The 19308-nt window shown below is 40.1% G+C and overlaps 1 protein-coding gene across 1 annotated transcript; it reads right to left on the bottom strand.

The window, feature by feature from the left end:
* Positions 1–486: 486 nt before the first annotated feature.
* Positions 487–18580, bottom strand: Ankrd22 (ankyrin repeat domain 22). Its single transcript, XM_051199870.1, has 6 exons — positions 18441–18580; positions 8704–8895; positions 5333–5440; positions 3010–3087; positions 1515–1613; positions 487–1066 (listed from the first exon to the last, which is right to left on the bottom strand). The coding sequence occupies exons 1-6, from the start codon at positions 18459–18461 to the stop codon at positions 989–991; spliced, it is 576 nt and encodes a 191-aa protein (XP_051055827.1). The 5' UTR covers positions 18462–18580; the 3' UTR covers positions 487–988.
* Positions 18581–19308: the final 728 nt, after the last annotated feature.

The following is a 19308-nucleotide window of genomic DNA, read 5'->3' as shown; positions in this document are numbered from 1 at the left end:
AGTTTTCTATTCACAACCTCTCACTTAGAAATATAACCCAAATACTTCTCTGTTTCTATGAAGACCATTAAACAAGTCAGTTATACTATTTTAAATTTTGTGAAAACTAAACAAAATTGGGGCTAAGAGTATAGCTCTGTGATAAATGACATACTTGGTGTGAATTCCCAATGCCACAAAAAGGAAAATAGATAAATAAATAGCAGCTATGTGTTCACAGGAAGATTCTTTATTTCTGGTGTTGGGGATTAAACCCAGTGTTTTACACATAGCAAACACATGCTCTGCCACAGAGCTACATGTTCAGCCCCATAAGAACTCGGTACAGACATTTTTTATACTTATGTAATTTATAAACTGAAAAGACACTTATTTATAAACTGATAGTGAAATGTATGCTGGGATATAGGTCAGCCAGCTCCTGGGAAACAATAACAAAAAAACAGTTCTGCTGTGGAATGTGTGCCAATTTCTAGTTTAGACAAACTCATAACTGACAACACATAGATGTTTTTATTGAAGATTTTCAATCAAAGGAATATTTACGCAGGAATCTCTAACTCCCCACACATATGTGCCATGTCATTCAAATGCACACATTCTGGTTGTTTGGCTTAGTACGTCAAGGGGCCTGTGAAGAGCCATTTGTCTCCCTGGACAGGATGCAAGGCAAAACTTTCTGAAGGATGACACAACAGGGAAGAGAATGTGACCTCAGGTAGCTCTGACTTGTTTTTAGAAGACACTGAATTAGAATGTTTTAAAAATCAGCTTTGACAGTAACAGAGATTCCAGCTAGTGTAACAGGTCCTTCAGAGGGATTGTGGCCATGGTGACCTCCACTGAATAAGAGTCTTTATTAAATCCAGGGCTTGTCACAAGGCCGATGCATCCAGCTTGAGTGCCCACAGAGAAATCGTCCAAGACAGGGACAACATCCAGTCCTTCAGCTGTGTCTCTCTCTGTCTCCACATGAGAAGTCCCATGACTATGAGGCTTTCCTTAGCATTGATACAATCTGGGAAAATTTTAGTCTCTGTGCGATATCCAGGGAACTCTCACCTTGCTGCAGGAAAAACAAATCATTTACTTGCAGGAAAAACAGGTGTCGATGAGGACCAGCGTGTTGACTCTCAGACTTAGTGGAGGCTTCAGACAGCCTCCTGCTCAAATACATACATATTATAATAAAGTAACAGGCTGGAAGGCATTCAGTGCCCCACCTGAGCAGCTGAATGAGAACCTGTCTCAAAATTTACAAAGCAAAAGGACTTTGGAGATGTGGCCCAACTGTACAGCACTTGCCAAGCATATAAAACATGCTGCACTTAATCCCAAATGTGAAAAGTATTGATTTTTTTTTATTTCAAAAGTAGAACTAGGGCAATCTTTCCTTCCTTGAGAGGAGTAATTAATTGATGGTGATTCACAGGAGAGAAAGTGAACTCACTTGTACAAGTGGTCCAGACAAGAAAAGGTTGCCTCGGGGAGGAGCACAGTTGCTAGGCCCTTACCTTGTTCCTGATCATGGGGTCTGCACGGGCTTTCAGAAGCAGGGGAATGAGCGTCTGATTTTTCATCTGGCATGCATAGTGCAAAGCAGTGTAGCCATACTGAAACACAGAGGACCAACCTTGTAGTTCATCAGCCGGGCTGTCGGCAGGCCTCAGCATTCCGTGCTAGAGCAACTGTTCATGGTTCGTAGTGGACAACTAACCAAAGCCAATCTGCTAGCCACTTATGGACAGCTATATTTCTTGTGCTATCTTCCTCACTATGCATATGAAAATCTAATAAGACATTGAACTTTCCCTTTCTCAATATCTGCTCTAAACTCAGATGAGCAGCTTATAAAATGATATTAAACTCATCTTCATTTAAGTACAAATAAAATATAATAAGAAATCATGCAAATAATTACTAGAAACAAGAATGAGGTGGACATCACAGAACAATGGTAATACTCAGAGAGAATAAGTTAGACACCACAAATAGGAGTTCAATTCTTTTTAAAACAAATTTCAACTTGCCCTCCTTGCTAAAATATTGGAAATCTAAAATCTTACCTCACAAATAAGAGAAAATTGGATAACAGGATAATAAAATTTCAACTGACCCTGAGCATCAGCAGAAGAAGAAAATTTGGAGTAAAGGTGAAAACGAAACCCTCTACTGCCTTATGGGAAGGAGGAAGCTGATGGCGTTTCGGGTATTGTGGATCCTATCAACACTGGGGTTTTTCTCTGAACTTTGACCTTTTCTCCCTTCCATTTATGAAAGAGACCTGTCTTCTAGTGATTGGGATCATGGCTGCAGCAGCTATTAACATGCAATAAACTCTGACTACATTCTAATCTCTTCTGAGGACTTTGCAGGAACCTGCCCGATGAGGCCAGTACTAATTTCTGATTTACAACTAGGCATGTTGAACAGGAGCATGATACCAGACACTCATGGGGCTAAAGCTGAAGGGTCACACCATCAAGGCCAGCCTGAATAATTTAACAAAAGGATGCCTCATAACAAACAAACAAATTTAAGAAAGATAGGTATAGCTCAGTGGTAGAATATTTACCTAGCATGTATGATGTTCTGAATTAAGGCTCCAGCACAATTTGTTTTAATCTCCATTTTATAGATGAGAAAATTGAGCCAGATATGTTTATAGTGTCCCAAGCCAGCTTAACTAAAAAGTGACAAGATTAAATGTACAAATAGGCATTCTATCTAACTCCAGCTGCCAAACTACTAAGGATAGTATTTTAGCATCATTTTCCTTAATGTGTCACTATAGTCAAATGCAAATTGTTTTAAAATTTTCCTATAATCAACAAATATTGTATGCTCATGTGTTTAGCAGGAGAATATCAATAACTTCAAAGTTACCTGATGACAAAGAAAAAAAAACCTCTATGTACACATCTAGAAAAATAAAGCATGAAACTTTGTCAACAGCAAGTATTCTAACTAGGTATATCATATGAGGATTATTTCAAAATGCAAACATACACAGTCAGTAGCATTAACTTCGACACCAGCATCAAGAAGCATGCGTACAAGATTCTCATTCTGCTTTGTCTTTGATACCTGTTACAAACAACAAGTATAAGAAAATGTTACACAAACATTTTGTACATCTTGTTTGGGACTGCTCCAGTCAATTGCTGCATGTTAATCCTATGCTCCTACTTCTTAGCACACACACACACATCCCTGTTAAACCACAGTACTCAAGCTGTGCTTCAGGAACATCAGCATATTCAAAGACCTAACCCCATTTCTACCACATCTTAAGAGAATGAGATCTAGTTCCTGGCTTTTCCTTATTGGCTCAAAAGTCTCATCGATCCCTATGTATCTAAACTCTTGAGTGGCCCTAGAGCATATGGCTTAGCCTTTTTGCATGCTTCACTTCCTGGCTCCTCTGGTCAAGTTACAATGGGTTTTGTTAAGCCTTCATTTCCAAACAAGTGCTCTCCCTGACAGAGAATCATGTCATGGGACATTTCTTCAACTAGAAGCTTTCTTTGATTAGCAAATGTGTTTGTGATACTCCCAATCCATGTCCCTTTTCTGTGGCTTTCCCTGACCTATCTGGCCAAGTGAAATCCTTTTCTTCTAGACTTTTGTAATACCCGTATCCTCTGTGTCCCCAGCTTCGTGGTAATTTCCCACAAATCCGTGCCATTTGACAGCACCCAACTTCCCATCATGCTGTCACTGATGAAGGCAAAGACTGCACTTGCTTTTTCCCCTAACATCTGGCCTGCACATAAGGGGGTCCTAGATGATCATATAGTGATTGATGGACAGTAGTGAATGGCACAAGGTGAAGCTCCTCAGAAATGTGCTTTCTGTCTCTCTGTAGCCTGGTAAGATTCTGAGCACACCACAATAGGAACCTCCTCCAAGCTGCTTGCCTGAGGAGACAAAGACCTCCATGCTCACATAAGCAAGGTCTGGCGTTTTCCCCACTCAACCTCTGGAACTCCACTTGGGTGTCGTCTCACCATGCTGTCCTCCTGTGTCACCTTCTAAATTCTTTCTGCCCTGACCCTTCTCTGAAGTGATTTAATCATTTCTAGTCCTTTCCCCATGCTACCTCTTCCTTATATAGCATAAACTTAGCATCCCAGTTCCCACTAATAGTGTAGGTATGCAGTTATAGCTGGGCTACTGACTTCAGTGTCTACCTAGAACCCCAGCTTCTGAGCCATGCTTGAAAGCAGAGCTGTGTGACAGTGAATGCAGAACAAGCCTTAGTCATCATCTTGGAATGCATTTCTTCAAAACCTCTAAAATGTAAGTGAATTATCAGATTCTTTGTGTCCAGAAATTATAAATGTTCAAATAATGTAAGATAAAGACACATGCAATCTTTTCAAAATGCCTTCAAAGATGTGTGTTCAAATGATGTGTTCAGAAGTGAACTAAAGAATCCTCAACAAGTTTCTTAAGTTCTGTATCCTTTAAGTACCTAAGTAGAAAATGGCATTTTTAACTGGCAGAATTTTACTGGAACTTGTATTAATAAGAATAACTAATGTCTATTGTCTGCTGGCTACATAAAGGAGGTAGCATCGTCATTTATATAACTTGGGTAAGTGATTCTCTGTTTTAGTCATCTCTCAATAGTCTGACTGATCACAATGGGACCCAGATAGGAAAAATGAGAAAGAATCGGTATAGATTAGTCTCCATATCTGAGGAAAACAGAAAACAAACAAAATAACCAACTTTGGTCTTCTACTTAATATGATTCCTACACTATCTACCTACTTATTTATTCAAGAAAATTATCCTGCCAAAGACCAATGCCAGTGTGATTTGGCTCCTCAAGGTGAGAGACTAGGTCAGAACCTCCAAAAATACCTTCTGTGTTTGTCAGCTTCCAAAGGCAGAGAACTTAGGATTTTTTTCCTCCAACTCACCATCAGAGTGCATCCTTAAAATTCAGAAACTTGGGGAGAGATGATGTAAAACAAAAACCTCAGCCAGTGATTCTGAGACTCTTGTGCTGCTGGGTGATGGAGGTGAGTTACAGCTCCCAGTGTGACCAGCTGGTCAACACCCTATATTTATTCTAGAATGTACTGTGATGCTAAAACACGGCACTTGACAGGCTGTGTAAAGCAAATGCATTTCTACCTACAACATTTTCATTCATGGGAGGTTCATTGAGACAGGACCCCACTGGAAGTCAAGAAACACCTGCACAAACCAAGGGCTTGTTTTGCTGCCATTTCTTTACATCACACTGCCAAGGGAAAACTGACGAATCACTCCAGGGCTCTCCTACACATCTGTCCTTTGCCTGAGCAACAGTACTCACCATGAGGAAATACCCGATAAGCAAGACAGGCATTAAAAGGATAATGAGTAGATAATCAAAGAAGGTAAACCTCTTCTTCACAGCATAGTGCAAGCAGGTTCTCTCCTTCTATAATTAAGAAAAGGATTCTTTAGCTTATATACCAAAAGATTTAGGTCATGCTTTCTTTTTTTCATTTCTAAGGTACCCATTTCAAGTTAATCATTGACATTATGCCATATACCATCAGGTCTCTTAAATAAACATATACAGAATTTTAAATGTAAGACTATTGTGAATATTCAAAACCATATACTGAGCTTGGCATTGATGATTTTAATCCCAGCCCTTGGGAGGCAGAGGCAGGCGGATCTCTGTGAGTTTGAAACCAGCCTGGTCCACAAGAGTTAGTTCCAGGACAGGCTCCAAAACTACACAGGGAAACCCTGTCTTGAAAAATAAACAACAAAAACAAACAAAAAAAAACATATACTGCATATGCATTTTCAGTCTAAGTACCTCATTTTATGATACACATTTGATTAATAACTCAGGGCTTCATTCACCAGAATGTTGAATTTGTACACTATGAAGGAAACACCAAAAATAAACAATAGAGATGGGTATGCATACAAACCATCATAGAATGGATCCTCATGCTTGTTTTGGTTTTTGAGATGATAGATTATAAATATAGATATAGGAATGAAGTCCGTATGAAAAGACACATGGGTATAGATTGCCCTTGGTCATTGGTGTGGGTTCTAAATGTGGACACTTGCCTCTTTGTTGACTCACCCTGAAGTCTTAGTATTTTTTGTTGGACTCCTGGATCCAATCATACCCCTAAATGTAACCTTTGAGGGAGCCAGTGCCATCAGTGGAAGAGCCTTCACTTGTGAGTGCTTGTTCCATTCCAGGGGGTCCTTCCTATGGTCTGATATGCTCTTAGAACCCCTTAGAACTCCCACAGCTATTCCTCTGCAGTCTCTGGCTCTAAGTCTACACTGCTGAATACTGAACCATTTTGATGCTCTGTCTTCCTAGAAGGCTAGAGGTTCTGCTGGCCATGTACCTGAGATGGTTTTCCCAGTACCCTACCTTCCTCTATTGCTTATGCATCCAACTTTTGTCTCTTTCCTCCATCTTCTCCTGTATTTTTTTTTTTATGTCTATAACTGAAAGTGTAACATAGATTCTGAACTCTGTCTGGCACTATGGCTCTGATCCATAGTGTTTTATTATCTTTCACTGATAGGCAAGAATTCCCCTACTGTACCAATCTAATCTCCCTGGGATGGATTCCGAACTTCCTCCCATTCTGCTTGTAAAATTTCTATTTTACTTTTCTATGGAAATGAGAGTTTGGGCCTCTACCACCTATTTTGACAATGTTATCCAGCATTCCCTCGTTCACTCCCTAGAGATTCTACTGGACCATTCTTAAATGTCATCCACCATCTTCCAGTACTCAGATTCAGGTGCTTCCTGTTGTAATGTCTTGGTCTTCAGAAGAGCCTATAATGTGCTTGTTGGACCTAAGGATATTACTATGAAACTTGCTGGAGACAAAGAAGTTGGTGAGGTAGAGGCGGTGTGAAGGCACACAGACACTTAGAGGCTGTGATAAAGGAAGCTGTCTTGGAAGCTTCAGAACCAGGGAAGAACAGCCTCTTCAACAAATGGTTCTGGTAAAATTGAATGTCAATTTGTAGAAGAATAAAGCTACATCAGAGGGCAAACACATTAATGCAAAAACATTCATATCATAATACTCTGAAACCGCAGAGGTAAAGTAGGGGAAATACTTCAAGATGTAGATATATAGATGAGGACTAACTGAATAAGATTATGGTTGTGCAAGAGCTAATGACACCTGAGAAGTGGGAGGGACCTCCGGGAATAAAAACACTCTGCATCATAGGGGAAATAATGCATTAAATGAAGATGCAGCCTACAAAATAAGTCTGTCTGTGTGTATGTGTGTGTTTACAACTCTGCAACTGACAGAATATTGATACCTAGAATTCACAAAGAACTAAAAACACAGAATAACAAGAAACCAAACCACTCAGTAAAGAGGCAAATGAAAAGACAGACTATTTTCAAAAAGTGATTTATAAATGTTTAAGAAACAAAAAGAAAATATGAGTGTCACTAGCCATAAGAGAAATGTAAATCAAAATTCTATTAATATTCTATCTATCCCTGTCAAAACAGGGATATTGCAGTCCCTAGCAATAATGTAAACAAAAAGGAACCCTAATACAAGTGTGGGAATATACCTAGAGGAGCCATTGTGGGAAATCAGTATAGTGGTACCTCAAAACATACACACAAAAAGAAACACATCTACCACATGGTCTAGCTACACCACTCCTGGGTATCACCTCCAAATCATCACAGTTGTTTATAAGGCTAAATGAAATGCCCATCACCAGAAGAATAGATGAGACAAATGTGATACACAGGCATAATGGAAATTTTTAGTTATGAAGGAAAAATGAAGTCAACCATTTACAGAAAAATGGGTGCAACTGGAGATAGTCAGTCACTTATGGAGAAACATCCCATTTGCTTTCATTGGTGGGTTGTAGACTTTATAAAGATACATACAGTCATGTACAAATATTTAAGATGAAAATAGAAGCAAAGCTGTCTTGGGGAACAAAGAAGAGAAAGGAGAAGACAGGGAGGGTGAAGAAGAACACAACAGACCTGAGTGAAAATTCTCTCATGTAACCCAGCACCAGTACATGAACATGTGTCAGTGACAAAAAAAAAAATATTTAAAAAAACAACAGGTAAAAACCTAAATAATGGCAGGCAGTGTCTTCTGTCCCCCATTATTTCTACAATACTGAAGAGAGCAAGAAGACAAAGCAGGTTGGAGGGAGCAACAGAGTGCACCATCCTCTTCTTCAGAGGCACAACATCAACACAAAACATCCCTGATACCTGAAATGCTCTACTTATGCTTTCAGTCTAGAAGCTACAAGAAGAAAAAGGGACACTCACCAATTCCAGCACTTGAGGAGACTCTTCACAGTTTACAGCCCCTTCCATCACAGCCCCACCACCGCCTCCCTTGGTTCCGTTTGCTTGCTTTGGCTTTCTTACTTATTTGTTTCAACTTATTTGAATTTGTTCTTCTTTTGGCAAATATCAGATAATATGAGAAACTACCCTGCTCATTATAGTCACACGTTTGTTTTTTGTTTGTTTCTTTGTTTTTGCTTTATACAGGTTGTAAATATATCTATGAGGGTAAAATGTTTGGCTAAAGACACATTCCAGAATATTCCCATGAATTTTTCTGAGGTATGGCTACAGAAATTATAAAACAGATACTATACCATTTCTAGTAGACTATCATCACACAGCAAACTCACCAAGTTTTTGAGGTTGACATCAGCATTTCTTCTTAAAAGGAAGGAGACAATTCTCATGTGTCCTCGCCTGCAGGCACAGATGAGGGGAGTGTCTCCATTGAAGCCATCTTGAACATCCACGTAATGATTGTCTTCTTTTACCCACCGCCACACCTGCCCCAAGTCATTCTGGTAGGCTGCCTGGCAGATGGGCTGAGTGAAGAAGAACAGAACACTTTCTGAAATGCAAGCATGAGCCACCAAGAACAACAACAACAAAAACAACAACCACTACTCTAAGTCTAGGATATGTCCATGAAGATCTGTTTACCTTTCCCAAAATTGCTTGCCGCGTGGAACAGGCAGAATAGAAGTGAATGAATGAGTACATAGATGGGTGAGATACTAAGAATCTCATTCACTAAGAAAGTTTTTATATCATGACTGAAAATTGAGAAATTTCCAGAAAAAAATAGCAAAATCTGGCTCAAATAGAATGCATTGGAGAAGGAAAGAGTTGAGGGCAACAGTGGGTGATAAAAACTCCACATGACTTTCTCTGCAGTGTGTAGAGGCACGTGCCACCAAGCCTGATGATCTGGGTTCTAACCTAGGAACCCACAAGGAAGAATTAGAAAGCCAACTTCTGCAAGCTGTCCTCTGCCCTCTACACCTGCAGTGTAGCATAGGCATGCTCACGCATACTCAAAAATAAGCAAATATAAAAAAGAATAAATGATGAACTCCAGACTTCTGCCTTTAAAAGCAGATGAACACAGTGTCTCTCCAGGAGACATCTAGACCCTGATCTCATCTGGGACTATATCCTTGAATCTTCCTTTTTGCTTTTGTTAGCTGGCATCAAATTCCTTGAGCTTAGTTGGCTCTGGCCTCCCAGGCTCTGAAACCTATCAATTGCCATAGTGGGATTTTTCAGCATCTGATTGTGTAAGCTAATCTAATGAAAAGTCCCTTAAAAATTATGGATGCATTCTATTGGCTCTGTGCTCTGGAGAACTGGGTCTTCTCTGAAGAGACTGGGAGCAGGTAACTTTGAAGATATATTCTCTTGTCAAATTTTTAAATCACTTTACAACAGTTTACCTTCTTACTTCTCTTTAAATTGTTATAGATTTCATAATACTGAACCATATTCCAAAGAGGACACCAGCTAACTAGTGATTAGTAGCTGTTGTTTCCAGTTCTCTACAGTTTCCACAACTCCCCATTACACCACACCTAGTCCATTTCAACTATCCATGGCCTGGCTGGCTCCTACTTCCAAGATCAAAATTCCTCTTCCTTGTAACACAAAAATTAAAAGAACCCAGAATTGGTATTGGGTTCAAGCTTCAAGCTGAAGATCAGAAAAGCAAAGCAGCCAGCCCAGGCTGAAATGGCTGATCCTGTCTCCACCAGCTCTCATGAAGCCTCAGATTGTAACCTCTCCTCAGTGTGGCTGGTGAATCCTGAGAATTTACTGTCTTCCTATCCTCAATGTGATTGGAGAATGAATGCCAGCTTTGAGACCCTGTTCCTGTCATAAACACCTCTCCTGAGTCCTGGGATTAAAGTTGTGTGATCCCAAATACTGAGATTATCTTTATGTGAGCTGTTGCTGGATACATATTTATGTAGGTCAGTGTGGCCTTGAATTAACAGAGATATGTCTACTTCTATCTCCCAAGCGGTGGGATTAAATTCTGATCTCTATAGCTTGTGGCTGACTTTGCTTGTTTCTTGCCTAACCAAAGGCTTTTACACGGTGGGGATAAGCAACAATAACTTCTAATAGAAAACACTTGAACTGAAGCCATGCCCCGCTGTTTCTCACTGTTTCCAGTAGGAGGCACCTTGGAGTCAGAAAAGCCCACAGGCAGTGGAGAGCATTTCACTAGGGAAGTGGCCTGTTAGTACTTGCTAAAGAGGGGTTCAGAGGTTCCCAACATAAGAAAATGACAAATGTATAGAGATGGAGTCGACGCCCTGACTTTGTCACTATTTATTGCTCAATAGTCAATTTTTTTCCATTGTACTTCTTAAATGTGCAGTGCATGTTATGGCAGGTAAGAAAATAATTAAAATAAAGAAAAGTTCTGATAAAGTAGAAAGTAAACAAGAAGAGGGAGGTATCCTTTTGGGAAGAAAGAAAAGCTGTTCTGGATTACTGAGGCTCATGGAACCCAGAGGCACTTTAGATCAGAGTAGTCACACCTGGAAAATTACCTCTAAAACTAAATTTCTCTGTATGCCCAGCACCAACTCTTCAGGGCCCATACCAGGGTTCAGATCCTCATTGCTCTCTACCTGTGACTGTGTTATCTCTCTTTGTTTCACCTACCCATTCTTCTGCTCATCACATCCCTGCTGAAGACCTTCCATGACCAATTGGATCAGGATGCTGCCCTTAAGTAGATACAGCTGCTTCTTGATTCTCACATATCCCGTCTTTCTAACTACCGGTACCCATCCCTTTGGTCCAAGTAAATAAAACCTCTTTGCTATGGTTTGAATGTATCCTTCACAGTTTCTGTATTAGAAATATGATCCCATTGTGGTAGTTTGAATGTAATGGGCCCCCATAATCTCATAGGGACTGGCACTATTAGGAGGTGTGGCTTTGTTGGAGTGGGTATGGCCTTGTTGGAGGAAGTGCGTCTGTGGGGGTGAGCTTTAAGGGTTCCTATGCTCAGGATACCACTGAGTGCCACAGACAACTTCCTGTTGCCTGCAAGAGGCAGAACTTTCCGTTATTTCTCCAGCACCACATCTGTCTGCATGCCACCATGCTTCCCACCATGATGATAATGGACTGAACCTCTGAAACTGTAAACAATAAATTTTTCCTCTATAAGAGTTGCTGTGGTCATGGTGTCTCTGCACAGCAATACAAACCCTAAGACACCTAGTATAGTGATGCTGAGTGGTGGACACAAATACCAGGTTTTTGAATCTCAAGGACACGATTATCATGGACTAGTACTATTACTTCATGAATGCATTGCTTATTTTGGGCAGTGGATTCCTTATATTTTAAAAGGTTAAATCTGATTCTGGTTTGTTCTCTTACCACCCTCCCTTTGCCTTTCAGCCATGAAGCAATGTAACCCTAACCAATTACAATGGGACCCTCACCAAGTACTGACCCTCAATCTTACACTTCTTTCTTTATCTAATGGTGATCCAATACATTATAAATTATTGTCTGTAATTGTCACATCACCTAAAACAGACCACCAGTGTTACTGTCAGTCATCTTTCTCCAACTAGTCCACTAGCAACATGAGAGCAATTATCGTTGTCTACATTTTCTCATTGCATTCCAGCACCGAGTACAGTGTGCGACACCTCATGGGCACTGAACCTATACTTCATGAGTAAATAAATCAATGAGTGATTTATAACATGAACAGAGATTTATGGAGTGCCTCAGCTATTCCCAAAGTCCTCAAAATTACCCTATAAGGTAAGTATTATTCTTTATATTAACTACACACTTGTGGAAGTAGAAGAGATTGTCTCTGTATCCCAAGTCACATAGCTCATAAGTGATAGAGCCATGAGCCAAATTATGGAGCGTAACTGTCATCCATTCTGCCTCTAAATACTTTCATCTCAAGTATTTCTCTGACTGCAGAACTTGCTGCCAACAGTAATCTATAGTTTGCACCATCAGGATTTTGATCAGCCTTCTTATACCACTGACCTGCTAAAGTGTTTGGCTATATATTCAAATGCTTTCTAAAAACTGACCTAGAATTATCAGTATCTGAGGTAAAAAAGAAATGCTGGGTATGAAAGCATCTATCTGCCTGTAATCCCAGGACTCGGGATACAGAAGCAGGAAGAGCAAGAGTTCAAACTAGACTCGATTCCGTAATAAATTTGAGCTCAACCTAGCTAGACAAAAAGACCTGTTAAAAACAAACAAACAAACAAACAAAAAATATCCTGTAGTAGAAATCTAAAAGAGACACAACCTAACAGCAAATTATGAAAAAGGAAAGATTTAAGTGTGATACTCATCATGCAATCATCAGTTTCACATGACAAGGCAGGAACTGTTTTTGAACAACTAGAATCAGGGAGAAAAAGTCACAGTAACTGCAGCAGGGAGAACAACCAGAAAAACTAGTGAGTATGTAGCACATGGGGTCCAACCAGAATCCTGCACATTTTGGTGAAAAACGGTGCTTTGGCTGTGAACAACCAGTGTTCTAATCTTCACTCTCCCACTTAGCAAAGGTGTTATTTGGACAGTTCACCTGAACACTTCAAACATGTGTGCTGAGTTTTCTGGGTCCACTAACCTTCTGCATAATGCTATAGAAAGAATTAAACCCGACTGTGGACGAAGCATTTTGTTAGGGGCTGACTCATCCGAAACCCTCAATTAGTGCTAGATACTTTTCTAATTATTGAAGCATAAGGATCCAATTAAGATGAGCAGAAGTGGTTATGAAATAGAATATGATTGCTGAAAGAGAGTGCAGAAATAACAGGACAGGGCAAATGGATTTGCATGATGACCCAGAAGGAAAATTCTGGCCCCAAAGCCAAAGCAATGGAAGAAGGACAGGTAAACTCATAAACAGAGCTGCAGCATGGCTGAAGTATCTTGCCAGAAAAATCTGGTTTGGTTACCTCACATTATTTTAATAAGTATTTGTCATAAGTATATGGACTGGTAAACATAGCTAGGCAAAGGAATATAACATTGATGTTTGCCTAAATGAATGGGTTTGTGACATAGGCGACAGGGTGGAGGCAAGGGTAGAGAGACTGAAACATGGGGCAGGGAATTGGCGCATTCTAATGACTACTGTCTGTTGTCTGTTTGGGCTGAATGAAAACATGGGATGGCTTTAATCATCAAGTGTGGAATCACAGTCATAAAAGGACAGCTGGCTGAGTTATGTGGCAGTTTCTTCAGCAAATCTATGGTTGAAGAAGGATGGAGTGAAGGAGCCCAGAACAAAAGCTGGGAAACCTGTCTGTCAGCTGGGCAAGTGCTGGTTTACCACCTCACACATAAAGTGGCAATATGGAGAAGTGTGGACTTGAAAGAAAGAAACCAGCAGAGGGATTGAGAGAAAAGTTAGACACGTGGTCTAGAAGGAAGAATGGCAAATCTGTGGGGTGTTTTTTTTTTTGTTTGTTTGTTTGTTTGTTTTGTTTTGTTTTTTTTGTTTGTTTTAATATATTCTCATTTGGGAATGAACAAATCTCTGAAAAACTGGTTGAATTATGGTGGCATGTCCCTGGGGCCCCATGCAAGCTTAGGTCTCATTTCCCACCCAGTGACAGCCTGTCCCTTCAGTTAGTGTCCTGCAAAGTTCCCCATGTGTTCACAAAGAACTAAAAGCATTTCCTGTGACAGTTGTTAATCCTCTTGACTTTGGTACAAGTGCTTAACTGAGTGTCCAAAACTGTCATTCTTTTTGGAGATCTACACATTCATTTCAATGTGATAGCCATAAGGGCTTTTTGTTTGTTTTGTTTCAGTTTTCTATTAAAATGGTTTCTGAACCTGGTGTGGTGCTAATCTCAGCTCTCAGGAGGCAGAGGCAGGAGGATCTCTGTGAGTTTGAGGCCAGCCTGGTCTCCAAAGTGAGTTCCAGGACAGCTAGGGCTATTACTCAGAGAAACCCTGACTCAAAAATAATTTTAAAAAAATGCTTTTTGATGATGGAATGGAAAGATGTGCTCAGATGCCTGCAAGCATGAAGACGTCAACCCCATCTTCACAATCCATTTCAAAGAAAGATAAGTTTGATGGTACACATTTGTCATACCAGTCCTGGGGAGGTGAGGCAGCAGATATCTGCGTGTCTCTAGCCATCCAGCCAAACATAAACAGACAGCCCCTGGCCAGTAAAAGACTGTGATTCTAAAGATAGTGAGTAAACAACTCCTGAGGAACAATACCCAAAGCTGTTCTCTGGCCTTCCTGTGTACATGCACCATTTAACACACACACACACACACACACACACACACACACACACATACACACACATACACACACACACACACACACACACACAGAGAGAGAGAGAGATATGATAAGAGATGTTACCAATGAACTTTGTCCAAGAAAGAAAATTTGAATAGCCATACTGTGACAGACTGGGTGTCAAGACAGAGGCCAAAAAAAGAAAAGGGAGATGTAGGTTTTAAGGTCACTGTTCAGAGAACAGAAAGAAATATGAAATCGTGTTTTAAGAGTTTGGAAGTAGATTTGGCGTAGTTTGGAGTATTTGAGACAAAAATGACACAAAGGTAGAGAAAGGGCCATAAGCAAAAGAGTTCAAGAAAGTGATCACACACACACAACATACACACACACACACACACACACACACACACACACACACACACACACACACCTCTGGCAATAGTGAGCCCAGAAGGAGCTGAAACAGCTGTTACATAAGAATATGATGATGCCTGACCAAAGCCACAAGTTATTGAAGACACAAAAAAAGAGAAGAGATACACTAATAGGAGGACGAGAAATATTTGCTAACAGTATGCTTGTGTTATATGCTGGCTCACATGGCCTAGTCTGCAATCTGCAGATGGTACTACCTACAGCCATGCTACACAGTTTCAAGGTAGCATATAGAATTACTGAAACCTAAGCTGGGTTTTCTCTTAAACTCATCCACTACTCCTCTTCATGTTTACAACATCCCAACTGTTCTTGAATATTCTATATTCTTGCCTGTTTTCAGGTCTTCACATTCCTTGGGATATATAAGGCAGTCTGGCAGTCTTAGCAACATGGTGAGCCACAAGAGGAAGCAGGCATTTTCTCTGCTATAGGATGGACTAGGAGACAAGGAGGATTCTGGGAGATGTCAAGTACAGACTTGAGAGAGTAGAGGTCCAGACCCTCTCTCCGGTAAGATAAGACCACGTGGAAATACTTAGATTGTTAGAAATGGGTTAGTATTTAAAACAGAGCTAGCTAATAAGAAATGCTAGTAACTGGCCAACAGCTTTGTATCTAATGCAGTGCCTCTGTGTGTTATTTGGGGCTGATGTGGCTGTGGGACCAGGCTGGTGGGAAAACTGCTCATAACAGTGAAGTATCCAATACATATACATTTTTAATTTCCAGAGTCTCTGTGTGAGCCAGTAGAATGGAACACTGCCCTTCTTCGAGAACTCCTATCTTCATTAGGCCATCCCTGCTATTTCCAGGTTACCTGCTCATTATCCTTCTGCCTTTCAGACTGTGCTGTTTTTCCCTCTCAAGGCCATTTCACAGAAAGCCCTTCAGCATTCCCTACAGCACAAGTGCCAAGAACCACAAGTAGCTCCCAGACAATGGAGATGGTTGAGTCTCCTTAACTAAACCGCTGTTTTCCTAAACGTAGACTTCTGTAGGGGTGTGTGCCTAGAACATGGATGAAAAATCCTTTCTTGACTGAAGACCACCTGATCTGCCTGAAAAGTGACAGTTAGGAGAAGAGATTGAAGTTTAGAAACTAATAGAATGTCTGAGAATTAGATCAGTGTTTGAACTCTGTGATTATAAACCCTGGTTAAGTATTGTGGCATTTTAAAACATGGCTCAGGTCCCACTATTGACCCATTAGTTCAGAATATTTGGGAATCTGATGAAAGCACTGTGTCTGTCTCAAAATTCTTCAGGAGATGTTGATGCACAGGCATGTGGAGGAACCCTGCAAGGTGAGCAAAACAACTTCCATAACGGAAATGAGCAATAACAGAGTACTACAGCTTGTAAACTCTTGCTAGCAGAGGACTATTCAACCATTCAACTGAGTTATATCCCCAGCCCTGGTATCAAATGGAAATTTCTCTCCTGACATCAAAGAGAGATTCTACAAGCTGAGAAAGCAGTTGCCAAAAACAACAACAACACTGTATTTCTTCAGTGACTAAGATTTCCTCCATGATTCGAGAGCTTCAGATTGCCAATCCTGAAACAGACTACTAAGAAAAATAACAGGGAAGAGCCTAAAAGCTGCCTCCTCTTGCAAGACAGCAACAGCAGTATTTGTTTCAAGCATCTGCCACACATTTTTGTGATTAACATTAATCTTGAGCTTGTATAATTACCTACAAGACCCTTTCATGGTATTTGTGTATGGGCATACTTTAGATTCCATAGGAAGTATCATGTTAATATATGTTACTTCCCAGCCCTATTTATTCCCTTGGCAGTGAACTAAATAAATCTTTCTTAAAAAAAAAAAAAAAAAAACAGGATAGTAAATAAAAAGAAAACTCCGATTCATTTTGTTCTTAAGATGGCTGAAGAGTTAAACATTTATGTTACTTTGCAAAGTATTCTCACCTCTTCTTGGAAGTAGTCAAACATGCCTGACCTGTCCTGTACTTGCCTTGACTCACCTGCTTGACAAATCAACACCAAACTGACAGGCAATCACACTGCTTTGGTCTCTAGACACTTACAAACCACAGCTATTCTCATGAGCAAGGCTACTCCCAGTACGATTTAAGGGACCATACATGGAATTAGAGGGTCAAATGCATGATCCTAATCTGCATTTGCACAAGACTTGGGTTATCTCCATGCAAATAAGAGTCTGAAAGTTACCCTCCTTGAGCAAGAGTTCTGTCTTTCAGGACAGTGAGCTAGTCACACCCACCAGAGTTATCTGGGATTCCCCTCTTCAAAGTTAGTTTTCTGAATCATTCATGAGCTGAATCAGAACTCTGGAGTGGCTGTCCTAGAAACTTCACTCTAAACAAATTTCTCTTGCTGACCCTTAGATAATTTACCAGAGTGGAACCTTAATATACTGTATATTTTTGTCTTCCTCATATATATATGACCTCTTCATGAGATCAAGATCACTGAGCAAGACATTCCCAGAATGGGAAGATTAGTCAAGAAACACACATACCTACACACACCCTCACACACTCATGCTCACTCACACACATTCATGCTCACCCATGCACATTTGAAGCAGGTGCCAAACAACTGCCTTTCATACTCAAAGGTCAAAATCAAAGAGGTTCCCCTGAGCTTGGAGAATGGAATGCAAGTTAGCAACTTAATTGTGTCAGAGAGGGAGTAAGTTGTGACTAATAGTAATAGTAATAATAATAACATCATTGTGTCTCGATACTCTTGTTCAAACATCATCCTTTGAAATATTACAAATGTATTTGTTTATAGTAAGCTACTTTCAATGTGGGAAAATGTCATGTCTATCAGCTATGAAAAGGAAATAATCAAAATGTCAAAGCTTATACTTCCTGTCATCTCTTCTATATAGTAATAACCTGTATTATTAATTGCCAGAGGGGAACTTCCTTTCACATAACAAGCTTAAACGTGTTACTCTGTTCATGGCTTCCATAGAAAAGCCTGACACTTTGGGGCTTTTTTAAAAATCTGGTTAGGTACAAGTTTCTCTTGTCCTCCCGTTTTAACCAAGACACAATATAGCTGTAACTCCATTTTTCAAGGTTTGTATGACCTCTGAAATTAGGATGTCAGAAAACATAAATCCCATCATGCTCAACTCAGGTCTAGCTACAACTTTAGTATTTCAAACTACTTGTTTAAAATACTACAAAATACTAAATATCCTAGCACACAGGAACTTCCCTGACTTAATAATACTCACCAGGAAAATTAAACAGAATTGAAAAGAAGACATAATAACAGGGGTAGAAAATTGTGTGTGAAAAATGTGGGCATTTTTTTTAAGCTCCTTTGGATCTCTATGTTCCAAAATAGGACATACCTCAGAATATAGGATTCCCATGCCGGTCCTTCCTGGGTTTGCTCCCCCTCGACGTGCAGCAGTGAATCTTCTGGAAGTGTTTTTTAATTAACATTAAATTTCTTCCCAGAAAGAAATGTCCCTGGAAGTCCAAGGTGGTGGCGAGCCCTCTCTTTCCACACCTGGGAGTGCTTTCCCAGCCGCCTGTGACAGCAACACTCCTTGTAGAGAGACCGGCTGGTGAAGCAAAGGCATTGACTTACCAGGTAATGATCCCAGAGCTGTATCATTATCACAGCCAGGGGAACCGGTTTCTGAGTCATGTGTGCTCTGCCAGGTGAGGCCTCTGATAAAGAAGGAAACAAAAGTGGTGTGCTGAGAGGAGGGACTTCTCAAATTAGCAGAAAGAGTTCAAAATAGGACACTGTGTTCAGCAAATTCCTTAATTGAAATCTAGCATCCAGTGGCCATTATGGTCAGCCAACACATTAGTGAGAGTCCTGGGGTCTGCTTGGACAAATAATCCCCAAATTCCTTAAAACTCATTGCTAACAGGTAATACCTTTCCCTGGCCACTTAGAGTCCTATAAGCTAGCTAATGAATGAAATTTAACTTATTGATGTCTAATTTTAATTGATACATGGTAATTACATACACTTACATGCAGCACTGTGCGATAATTCAAAACAAGGATTATATATAATGGTTAAATAAGAGTAATTGGCATTCACACAGGTTTCAGTGTTAATTCCTGTGTGTTGAGAACCTTCAAAGTCCTCTCTGCTACTCCTTTATGAGAATAGAATGAATACCAAGTCACTCTTGTACTGTGGAACACTAAGGCTGACTCTTTCTTTAACTCTATTATGATACTGGTTACTCAACCTT

Source organism: Phodopus roborovskii, unplaced genomic scaffold, assembly GCF_943737965.1.
Source record: "Phodopus roborovskii unplaced genomic scaffold, PHOROB, whole genome shotgun sequence".
NCBI lineage: Eukaryota > Metazoa > Chordata > Mammalia > Rodentia > Cricetidae > Phodopus > Phodopus roborovskii.
This window is presented reverse-complemented; position numbering and strand designations above follow the sequence as displayed.

What these genes read in the sequence shown, in the direction of transcription:
- Ankrd22 (XM_051199870.1), bottom strand. Translation starts at nt 18,461, where the DNA reads ATGGGAATCCTATATTCTGAG. An exon ending in ATGTCAACCTCAAAAACTTG is followed by an intron (nt 5,441 to 8,703) that starts GTGAGTTTGCTG and finishes TCTTAATTATAG; the next exon opens with AAGGAGAGAACCTGCTTGCA. An exon ending in AAGTTAATGCTACTGACTGT is followed by an intron (nt 1,614 to 3,009) that starts GTATGTTTGCAT and finishes TCTGTGTTTCAG; the next exon opens with TATGGCTACACTGCTTTGCA.